Source organism: Accipiter gentilis, chromosome Z (genome assembly GCF_929443795.1).
Source record: "Accipiter gentilis chromosome Z, bAccGen1.1, whole genome shotgun sequence".
Lineage (NCBI taxonomy): Eukaryota > Metazoa > Chordata > Aves > Accipitriformes > Accipitridae > Astur > Astur gentilis.
In genome coordinates this window covers 8320066-8332243 of record NC_064919.1, presented here as the reverse complement: position 1 = coordinate 8332243, position 12178 = coordinate 8320066, and the positions used below count along the sequence as shown (strand labels likewise).

General features: G+C 47.4%; 1 protein-coding gene across 6 annotated transcripts in view; it reads right to left on the bottom strand.

Annotated features, from left to right (window-relative positions):
* The window catches only part of SSBP2 (single stranded DNA binding protein 2), a 196161-nt gene extending 184220 nt beyond the window's left edge, over nt 1–11941 (bottom strand). For 5 of the 6 annotated variants that reach the window (XM_049796413.1, XM_049796412.1, XM_049796416.1 and 2 more), the window contains exon 1: nt 10965–11187. In XM_049796413.1, coding sequence (XP_049652370.1) covers nt 10965–11023 — 59 coding nt within the window. In that variant the 5' untranslated portion in view covers nt 11024–11187. Of the gene's footprint in view, nt 1–10964; nt 11188–11872 lie in introns of those variants that run through there. The other variant, XM_049796417.1, reaches the window with a different exon arrangement.
* Nucleotides 11942–12178: the final 237 nt, after the last annotated feature.

Genomic DNA, 12178 nt, shown 5'->3' with positions numbered 1-12178 from the left:
CCAAAGAAAGACTGCAAGCATTTTGAAAAGCCTACAGAAAATAAATGGGCACCATAAATTATATTATTTTACATTTTGGCTCTTTTATTACAAATGAAGCAGGTTTTCCTAAAAACAAGATGTGGATTTCAAAGCTGCGTGCAAGCTGGCGTCTGGAGGAGCCAGAGGCTCGTACACAAGAGGCTCAGGTTGCTCTCAGCACAGGGAATGGAGGTGCAAAGAGAAGTGGAAGAGGAAAGGCTTAAGGGGGCCAGTCATGAAGAAGGCCAGTGCCTAAGGTGGCACTTAGGAGAGTATGACAGCGAGATGAGATGTTTTTCAAGCTGGTATACAATAGCCTAGATGTTAGGCCAGTTTCTGGGAAAACAAAACCAAAAAAAGTGGGTCTGAACTCACTTAGCTCTTCAGGTTAAACTCAAACTCACACCACAGTATAAGGCAAAGTTCTGCCATTGCACAGAAAACAAGCAGGATACAGGCGAGCAGAAATGAGCTGTCCAACTTCTCTGTCCCAACTGTCCAAGCACCTACATGATGACCAAGGGTCAACATTTTGGCCTGTTTACACATATTACATTAGTCTCCTATTGGAGGAAAAAAACCCAACAACAACCAAGAAACAGAAAAATCTTAGCATGCCATAGCATGTATAAAATATTTTTTAAAAATAAAGGAAATTTCATGCAGAGATCAGCTTGACTATCAAAAAATATACAGAAAACAATTCTGGAAACAAATTATAAACACCTTCAGAATATAAAGCGAAGAAAGAGTGAACATTATCTGTCAAGAAAAAGAACCTGTTAGGTCAGTTTGGTTTACTTGCAAGGTAGACTTTGCAGTCGGTAAGGAGGAACATGTGGATGGCTTACTAGAAGTTGAGCTATAAGAGTTTTGATTCTTAGCCTATCACATGACATCTGTGTAAGCAAACAGTCTTCATGAAATGAAAAAATGGTGTACAGTCACATGAAAAAAACAACAGAAGTGTCATTACCAGTATGTTTCTACGAATGAGAGAACATTTCAAGAAAGCTCTTGCTATTCTAAGCCAATCCAATTAAAAGACTTTGATTAATAAGTTGTATGTAGAAAACAAAAGTGTGCATGGCAAGTTGGGAAAAATTATAAGCCCTTTTGAGGACATGAACAAAATAAGGAAAGTTAAAAAGAGTAAATTCAATACAGACAAATGTAGAATACTATGCTCAGGAATAAGAAAACAAATACACAGATATGAAATGAGAAATAATTGGCTAGGCAGCAGTATTGTAAAAAGAACCTGGAGGGCATGTGGACTGCAAAATGGATTATTTAAAAACAAACAAACAAACAAACAAAACACAACAACAACAAAAAACAGGCAAGTGTCCTAGGGAGTATTAGCAGCAATGTTTTATATATAAAATGCATGTAAGTATATATTATCTCAAAAGAGAGGTAACTATTTCATTCTGCTCAGTTCTATGCTCTGATCTGGACACGCTACTAATAATGTGGAGAAAAACCAAAAAAAGGCCAGAGGTGAGAATCACAGAAGGTTTGAAGGGGAAAAAAAGACCCATCAATTTTCAGTTTATTTTTGTATTTTTTATTTTTATACTTAATGAAGCAGAAAAGAGAAAAGCTAGGACACTATGGCCTTGACTACTGCCACCTTTCAGTTTCTTAGAAAAGAACATTTTATGTTCTCACCTGTCACCTTCCTTGGACTGGACAGAAACATCCTAAAGCCTAGAGAAGCAAACACAGAGTGATCAAGATTTCTGAATTAACATGTTTGTTGCTATCTAAGGAAGATCTCTTAGTGGTTGAAACAACAGCTATGTGTGACCTGACCACTACCTAAACAATATGGACTTAGGGATCTGTGGTTCAGCTGAGTAGACACAAGAAAAAGAAACTTCAGCTTTGACTCAACCTGGACCAGCACCCCTTTCTGGCCTGTTTGTACACCAACAAAGCAGGAACCAAGTGGCCCTAACCCCAAGCAACACAGCTGGGAAGGCTTTAAGTTCTAGCTACTGAATATTCATGGAGAAGAACAATCACCTAGCTGTGTTCTTGCTGGTGCCCAAAGAAGCAGAAAACTCTTAAAAGCAATGGTTTTGAGCAGTTGCTAATTAACCTGCACTCGCAGTGTACCACACTAGGCTATGCAGGATCGTACCCTTTCCTGCACCCTAAGGGCTCATGGAGCAGTCATCATAAAGTGGTTCTACCCAATTACAATGCCACCCCGAATCATACGATCATGCATTTGCAGTCTCCCTCCCTAAGGAAAGCATGCTTGCGAGGCCATGGTGCATGTAAGTATGTAACTGTCCACCCTGGATAACTTCGGAGTTCACTTTCCAGTTTCAAGTATATTCAAAAAAAGAGACAGCAGTCTCAAAAAAATACTACATTTCTACAAGTTGCTTCAGCTGTTCGCTTTCATGGAAACACCGCAGCATGACCTCAAGAAGACAGATGTCCAGGAAATTAGGCTTTACCAGTTCTGTAGCTCATGGGACTGCTTGCTTCCATCCTGCCCCAGACCGAACCACAGTCCATCTAAGACAGAAGTGGCATGCTGTACTAGGAGAGATGGCAGACTCTGGGGTGGAGAGGACCACGCTGCAGATGGGTCCTTCAGAGACCACCTGAAATGGTCCTCCATCTCTGAGCGTGCCACAGGATGGCTCTGTGCCGTAAGCCACTCAGCTGTAACAAACTTTGCACAGAGGATAAATCATTTTCTACTCCTCATCCTCCAGATGCCTAATATGATAAAATGGCACCTCAGCCTTAGAATCAGTGACAAAAGAGACAGGGGAAGTTGAACGTATGCACCAGTGGTTTATGCGATGCTCCAAAAAAAATTCACAGCCATACCACTCAAACTGGGTACCCAATAATCAGCAAATATTTTTGACTTTCACTTTTTTGCACCTTACTGCCATTTCTAAAACTAGCAGGCAGGCAGGAGTGGCTCAATGCATATTTGTAAAGGTTGGTGAAACTCAGACACTGTCATGCTAGGCACCAAAGAAACAACATATTCTTCCTCTAGGAACAGCTGTATTATGAAACATCAACTCACCCATAAGGCACGTACCCCATGACAGCAAAATAGCAAATTATCAAACAGCTACTCATTATGAAAACAATGTTCTATTCTGCACAATAAAAAACCCAGAGCTTTTCCAGAGGGGAAAAAATAATAATCAGTGAACGTGCAAATAAGGACAAAGTAAGAACAACGCTTAGTATACATCCGTATTTTCCAAGTTAAGATAACATTATTGAGAATGCAAGTACAACACCCAGACACTGCACTCGGACACATACAGACACACTATTCCAGCTGCTTTTCAATGGCAAATCCTATCCTTCCCTCCCAAGGCTCTGACATCTCATCTGAACTACAGGTTTTAGGACTACCACACACCTCTCTGCCACTTCAGTCAAGTCAGTATTTCATAGGTGTTTATAGGTTTTATCTTGAAGATAAGGAATTTTACCCCTCGATCTCACAGGTACTTGCTGGCAGCAAAGGAACGCTCATTTTCTAGCACCTGGAGGGACATCATGTCCAGGAACAGAACCTTCCACTTCCCGACCTGTCTCCTTGAAGGTGTCACTGTCCCGGTTCTGCGCCCTGCTTTGCACCAGGTCTCTTTCCTTTGTGCAGATGCACCAGCTCCCACCCAGATCTCTGATCCCAATGCCAGTCCCCTTAGGAACCAATTCTTTGTCTCCTCTCTCCAGACTGGCCACTTCCACCCTGCCTCCTCCATCCTCCTTCAAGAGCCAACCACCCGTTATCTCTACGTCCTGGCATCTCACAGCTGCAGGCTCCAACTGCTCGTATTTACACTTGCCTTCCTACCAGTGACCAGTCCCTTTTTTTCTCCCCAAGCCGCTCCTCTGATGCCCATATCTGCTGTGCTCCCAGCAAAGATGAAATATTCAGCAATTACAGTTAGTAAGCCCTAAGCATATGCAAATTGATCTTTTTGAAAAGGCTTGTATACTGGTTAAATTCAGATGCTTTGTCATGCAAATGGAAAAAAGACACATCCCTGGAATAAAATCCTTCACCCTTTTCAGCTAGATTTGAAGTGTTTTGAAGGAGAGGGGTACTATTGGTATTCCACCGTAAAAGTTGATAGAACTTCTAAAACATTAGAAAACACATTTTGTCCATGCCTGACTTTCTCAATGAGCCAAATAAATTAAACAAATCAGCACAAGGCTTACATATGCCATTATAAATTTTCCACCCAAACAGTGAAAGTTTGGCAAAGTTATGAAAATCTTGTTTGGCTACTGCCCTGGTTTCAGCTGGGATAGAGTTAATTTTCTTCTTAGTAGCTGGTACAGTGTGTTTTGGATTTAGTGTAAGAATAATGTTGATAAACCACTGATGTTTTCGTTGTTGCTAAGGAGCGCTTACCCTAAATTAAGGATTTTTCAGTTTCCCGTGCTCTGTCAGCACGCAGGTGCACAAGGAGCTGGGAGGGAACACAGCCAGGACGGCTGACCCGAACTAGCCAAAGGGATATTCCATACCACGGAACATCATCCTCAGTACATAAACTGGGGGCAGTTGGCTGGGAGGGGCGGATCGCTGGGAGGGCATCGGTCAGCGGGTGGTGAGCAATTGCATTGTGCATCATTGGTCTTTTTCTTGGTGTTTTTTTGGCTGGTTGGTTGTTTTGTTTTTATTATATTCCTTTTCATTACAATTACTATTATTATTTTATTGTTATTGTTAGTATCGCATTTTATTTTACTTTAGTTATTAAATCACTCTTATCTCAACCCACAGGTTTTATTTTTTTTCCAATTCTCCTCCCCATCCCACTGGGAGCTGGGGGGTGAGTGAGCAGCTGCATGGTGCCTAGTTACTGGCTGGGCTTAAACCACAACAGCTACTTTAATACTTGTGACATTATCATATGCCTATAATTTAAGCAAAATGAATTATTAATATATACCAGTTTCTGTTAAGTACTGCCTCCTCCAGCAAGATTTAATTACCTCTCAGCCAAGCCCGAATCCTGCTTACTGTAGTCAAGAGTGCATCTGCTGTACCCCGTAGGTCTGAGAAGGCTCCAAAAGTGCTCGCTCTTCAGTAGCAAAAGTTTGCTCGGCACTACAGAGCCCACAAAAGCGGGAATCAGATACCTCATAATGTTCATCATGAGGAGAAAGTGCAGGAAAAAAACCTCAAACCTCTGAGCAGACCACTTGCATAGAGGAAGTAACGCATAAACTGAAGCATCTTTTTTTCCGTGGTTCTTGCCAGTCTGACATAAAGTACTTCTATGTGCTTAACTGTATGGAAACAAATATCCCTGCCACAAGCAGTACACTTAAAAAGTTGGGTATGTATTTCAGGGCGCTGCTATACTGAAGTTATGTTTCTATGGTCCACCACACCCACCATTCCAACTATCAGCACCTGTTAATGCTCCACCACCAAAGCAGCTATTCTTAGTGGTCTGAATTGCAGCACATACATTATCCGAAACACCTTCCCATGCTGTCCAAGATACCTGCGCAGTATAAGAGGGTACCTGAAGCACTATGACCAACAATAAATACTGATAGCTACTATTTCCAGAAACTTGCCTTCTCTGTTCTTCTTTATTAAAAACTATATTCTTCTAAAATGGCAAAAAGTGTTATGTTCATAGACTCCCAGAGCAGTACACCTGCAACTTTTACAAGTTAGACCTGATGAACAAAATCAGTGTACAAACATCAAACCTAAATTTTGTAAAAGAAGCTGGATTAAACTACCAATTTGGTTTTCAAAGGGGGTGGGGGGGGAAGAGAGAGAGATCGATATATCTTTCACCACCTGGAACTTGAAAAACTAGCTTACCATTTCCCAGGGACGAGCAGCAAATTTATCATTGAAGCCAATTAAGTTTAATCTGTATCTTATTTTTACGTAGCTTACAAACGTTACAGTGGAAAAAGGTAACCTAACTATGTAAATTCATGCAATGTTGTCTTTCCAGGTTTGAAAAAAAACAAACCAAAACATAACCAAAAACCCTATCTCTAGACATCCACAAATTCTCAAAAGCCCTCGGAAATCTCAGTTTTCCTAAACAGCAACAGAATCAAATGAGGAAAGCATTGGTGAGTTTTTCTCTGTTTACTGAGAACCCTACCAGCATGAACAAGAAAATGACAGAAGTTGTGTAAATTTCACTCTGCTTTCCAGCTTGGGAAGAGAGATCTAGCAAGGCAGGCACCCACACCACTCATATAAAGGAGCCATACATTCAAACAGCCAACCACCCAAAACAGACTTGAGGAGAAACAACAAAGGAGAGATCTTCTTTCTTCTTCCAAGCAGCAGCGAAGTGGAAAAGTAGAATGCCCATCTTCCTCCATGTGACCAACTGGCCAAGATCAAACTTAGGAGACATTTACAATTAGGGTCATGAAAAAAAATGGAGCAAAATACCATGATAGCAGCAATCAAGTATTGTCTCTTTCTCTACATCCTCTCCCACACCAAACTGAAAATCATGACCAACTCTAATGCTTGCTTCTATGTTGTTATTTTGATCATGCATACTCTTATATCAAAGTAAATTGCAGTCTTGTCAGCCAGTTAGTGTTTAAACAAAGTCGGCATGTCTGCTCAGCCCCAGCAACATAGGGGCATCTTGGGGAAAAAAACTGCTTTAGAAGACCGCTGGAAGTTCAAGACAACTGAACACAAAACACATAATCGTTTCAGAATTACTTTTCCTTACGATATATGTTCTTTAAAACTAATTTTCTATATATATTTTCTAACTTAAAGCATTATTTCTATATAGGTAGAGTTCCATTTGCAAATGCCTATAAAAGTCCTGTTGTAGAAGCTACTCAAAATTTTTCTAGTCTGGTCCTTCTTTCTCCAAGATTAACAGTTTACAAAGTTTCACCATTCAATGAAATGTCAGCACATCCAAGCTCCTAATCTGAATTAACCCAATTTTAAGGAATAAGGAAAAAAAAAATAATCTAAAAAGATACATTTGCTGTGAAGAGATAACAAAAATGGTATTTAGAAAAATTTTAGTCTTTTTCCTTTCGCAATGTAGATGAGCCTTATTTGGCCCCAGCACAGCACAAGTGGTGGAAGAGCTACTGTTTAATACAACTTTCCAATCCTTTATGCGATAGGGATGGCCTGAACCCAAAATTAAATCACAGCTGTTCCACGACGAGAGGAAGGGGCACAACACCACTTGTGATTTTTCTCTCTTCATCTTCTTTTGCACCTCACAGGTATCATGTGCCTTCATTTTTAGTGTTTTACCTAGCTGTGCTGTACTGTACCTCTCTGGTATAAAATTAGTATTATTCTTCCTGAATTCATCTATCCACACTTCACGCGTGGTGTTAAGCTACATAACACAGACAATTTACCCCAAAGGTCAGACAGAAGGGACAAAGAGAAAGACCATAAAATGAACGCCATCTTTGGAACTGAAAATTTGCCAAAGGCTACTATAAATGACTTGCAAAACTTGTTCATTTTAATAGAAATCACATAACCTCAAATGACATAAATGTTAAAAGCAGTATATATGAGATATCATGCTACAAACATACTTGGCACTGGATTGGTCTGTAAAATATATCACCTCCTTGATTACAAACAACATCTGAACACCACACATCTTTTCCACACTTGATAAATATTCTTTTCACACCCTAGTCCTGTCACTGGCACACATCCTCATGGGGAAGAAACATGTTCCATATAATTACGCCGTCCAAACCTGAGGTAGTGTGTTTTTTAAAACAAATTTATTCCCATAATTATTACAAGTGTATTTCAGAGATCGGTTCCTGGCTACAAATTCTAGATACTTAAAACCTTGAGGAGACACAACAGAGTTAAGTTACGTGTTCTGTTCTAAAAACTTTCAAATTAAACATAATTATAATCCCGCTCTTCTTGACTAAATACATACTGAATGTATCAAACATATTTTGTCTGTGGTTTTCAAATTAATACAATCTCCTGCAGAAGTCAGAGCTGCATTTTTGTAGAGATGTTTAGTTCGATGGCAACTTTTTTGAGTAGAACAAGAAATCATGCATCACTTGGGAGAAGCATTGCATGGCTGTAAAACAATGTCATAAGAAAGAGAAAAAAATGTCAGAAAGGAAGCGTATGAAAATGGAAATGATGTGGTCTGATCTGCTAAGAAGAAACTTGAAAAGATGTGATACAAAAAAAAATCTGGAATGTAGACTATATAATGGTATTCCACATCATAAGTGAAGTCTTTAGGCTTTTTCTTTTTCTTTTCTTTTTTTTTTTTTTTTTCATTAAAGGAAAGGACGGTTGGGGTGGGGTGGGGGGAGTGATGAGAGAGGAAAAGGGTGTTTCTAAATTCCTAGTTGTGTTTGTCTGTAAGTAGATGCTACCGAGAAGTTACTGATCTGTCAAGTCCATGATTTTAAGAACAATCCATTTCAGTGTTGTGCATAAAATAACCTATACATGAGGAATTCACGTTTCCAGCTGTTAGTTAAAATGAGTGGAAGACAAAGTGTATTTAAATCGAACAGCACCATCTAGCAGGCCCCCCATAACTTTACTTAGGAGGGCAGCTGCTGCTTGGCAATAGGTCAGTTTGGCAGGCTTGCCATGAAAATTATTAAGCATTTTCATACCGCATGAAATATTACGTGCTTCATGGCAGCAAGAATCTAGAAGAAAAATCTGCTACAATGAAAGAATAAGACTGAAAAAAGTTTAAAGTTTCAGCCCTAGGACCAGAGCAGTTGTCTGTATGGCTTGTATTGGGCAGTTTTTGCAAAAAGCAGAATTAAAAGAACATGATCTTCATCTGATCCAACAAACAGCAGCCCTATAGATTTGTTTTATCTACTCCCACAGCGCGATCCTATTGTGCCCTTCAGGAACTTACCAAGTGTATTGACAAACACCAGCAACTATGTAGCACAAGAAAATGGTTTAATTGCATAATTTTGCCATACCAAATAAACAAGGCTTCCACTAGCCACTTAAGCAATTATTTTTAAAATTATTCCTACACTGGGAGCAAAAAGTGCCACTAGTTGATTAGAATTTAGTGCCCAAGTTGTGTCTCCCGCTCCATCTCGGCAATTAACATCTCATGTCAGCACTGGCTCTGTCTTCCTCTACCTTTCCATTGCAAAGTTACGCGTGAAATTCCCAAACATAACAACACTTTACATTTCCCCTAGCATCTCCCTCTCCGGTAGCAACAGAGGTGCCTGGCCTGCTGCTGTTCCAGGAAGCATGCATGCCGGTCTCTGGAATTAGGAAGTCTCTATAAAATACTGTAACACACACACCCCCAAAAAAGGCACAAAAAACCCAGGGAAAAAACAAACAAACAAACAAACAAAAAAAAAACAAACACAAAAACAACAACCGCAAAGCCCAAACCACCACCACCACCACAAAACTTTTTTAGGTGAAGGTTCAAGACAAACTGCCCGAAGGGAAACTCATCAGCCGTGCCTGGAGTATCGAGCCTGGTGTTAAACGCGATTCTGGAGCGATGCGATTTCTGCAGCGGAGAGGTGCAAGCCCGGTCTCCGGCCAGAGGTCCCTCCACCTCCGGACCCCCTCGCCAGCCTCACCCCCCCCCCTCCCCGGGCCCAAGCCACCTCCTCCTCCCCCTCACAGGGGCTCGTCCTCCCCCCCTCCCCACCGCCGCCTCCTCCCCGTGCCAAACCGGCCTCGGTAACGCCGCGAAGCTGCCACTACAGACAACTTAAAGAGACGCCGTCCATTCCAAAAACTCGGGTTTCCTCCCCAACGCTTTCCCGCCTGCCCTCACCGCGCCGCAGAGCCCCGGGGAGGGAGGGAGGGAGGGAGGCGGCCAGCCCGAGGCAGCCCCGGCTCTCCCCGGCCCTCCCCGGCCCGGCGGGGCTCCTCGCCGCCCCGCCGCATCCCGCCGGGCAGCCGCGCCGGGGACCCGCTCCGCGCCGCTTCCCGCGGGCGCCGCCGGTCGCTCCGCGCTCCCCGGAGCCGTGCCGTTTACACGGGGAGGGGAGAGAAAGAGAAACACGGGAGCGCTGCCGCTGTTCCGTCGGAGATTTTATTCGCACCCACCCCCCAAAAAAAAAAAATAGTTTTCGCAGGCTGTTTCGGCACCAGCCGGATTCAGGCGGGGGGAGGGAGGGGGGGACGAGGGAGTCCCGCCGCGCACCGGCACCCGCCCCCACCCCACCACCACCCCCCAAAAAAGAATGAAAAAACCCACCAAAAAAAAAAAAAAAAAAAAGGGGTGTGGGGTGCCCCCGCCGGCAGCACCTTTGTCTGGCGGGGCGGGAGCCGGAGCGCGGCGCGCCCCCCCCCCCCCCCCGCCGTGCGCCCCGGAGAACAATGCGCCGCGGGGCCGGGGCCGCCGGGCTGCGCGGTCCCGGGGAAAAAGTTGCGAGGCAGCGAGTTGGAGAAGCGGCGGGAGGCGGCCCCCGCGGCCCCGTCCCCGCGCCAGGGCTTCTTTGTTACCCAACTTGTCCCGGCACCTTGCGCCGCCGAGCCCCGCCGAGGGCCCCGGGAACGGGGAGAGGGGGGACGGGGGAGCCCGGCGCCGCTCGGCCGCCCGCCCCGCGGAGGACCGGCCGCGGGAAGGTGGGGGGGGGGGGTGCCCGCCGCGGCCCCCTCGCCCGGCTTGCCGCTGTCCCGCCGTGAGGGGACACCACCCCACCCCCCCGCCCTCCGCGGCCCCTCCCGCCCGGGCAGCGCGGCCGCCTGTCCCCTCACACCGGCCCGGGCGGCGCCGGGCCCCCTCGCTCCGGCCGGCCGGCCGGCCTCCCGCCGCGCCCGCGCCTGCCCCTGCCCCGCACCGCACCGCCCCGCACCGCCCGCCGGCAGGAAAGTTACTTTGGGCGCAGGGTCGGCGCCCGCGTAAGGCGCGGTCCGCCGGCGCGGCCCGGCGGGCTGTACTCACTTCTCCCTGGCCTGGCTGTCGGACGGGACGCTGCTGTTGCTCTTGCCTTTGCCGTACATGCCTGCAGAGAGCTCCGACTGTCACGCACCTGTCAACCCATCACAGCCTCCCCGGGAACAGCCCCGTCACCATGGAGACGCCGCCACACACACAGCCCATTGGCCGGCCGGCCGGCCGGGCACGCCCCCCGACCGGTGATCGACAGGCGGAGACCCGGACGGGCTGCTCCCTCCTCCCTGCCCCCCCCCCCCCCCCGCCCCCTCGGCTCCTCCTCCCCACCCCCCCCCGCTCGCGCTCTCCCTTCCCCGGCGCAAGGGGGAATTAGAAACGGTTCTAGAAGGATTTTAAACAACCGGCTGTTCCGAGCGCCCGCCACCCGCCCGCCGCCGCTTGCCGGCGAGGGAGAGCGCGGCGGCGAGCGGCAAACTGCGGACCGGATTCGCTCGGCAGCCGGCGCCGCCGAGCAGCCCGCGGCCTCCCCGCCCTCCCTCCCCGGCCCCTTCCCTCCCCCGCTCCCCCAGCCCGCTGCCCGCGGCCGCCCGCGCAGCGCCCCGCCGACTCTCCCGTCCCCCGCGGGCCGGGGGTGGGGGGGGGGGCGCAGCCGGTGCGCGGGCGACGACGCCGCCCTCCCCCCCCACACACACCTCCCCTCACTACCACCATCACCACAGCCACCCCCGGGCAGGGCGACGGGGCGGCAGCCGAACCCCCGCCCCGGCTGCCCGCCCTCCCTCCTGCACCCCCCTCTTCAGCTGCTGCCGGCACGAGTCACCTCAGGGTGCGCGCCCTCCTCCCTGTCCCGGACACCCCCCCCCCCCCCGGCCTGCCCACGGGGGCACCCCCTCACACACACACCCCCACGCACACACAGAGCCCACCACCACCACCACCCCCCCCCGATCGGGCACCTCCCGCAGAGAGCTGCCCGGCGCCCCCATTCCCTCAGCGCCGAAGGTCAAGCCCTTCCCTGCCGGCAGGGCCGGGGCGAGGGAGCCTGCCTTCCCTGTCACGGGAGGGAGGGCGAGCCCCGCGCGTGGGGGGGGGGGGGGGGGGGGGAGTGCTCCCCGGCAGGGACACGGCCGGGTCCGGCCAGCCGAGGGCTAACGCGGGCTTCGTGGGCTAGAGCCGAGACCAGCCTTCAGCGATTGGAGGCCGGGAGGAAACATTTCCTGAACCGAAACAGTGTGTCTTAGAGCAGCTTTAAAAAAAAAAAA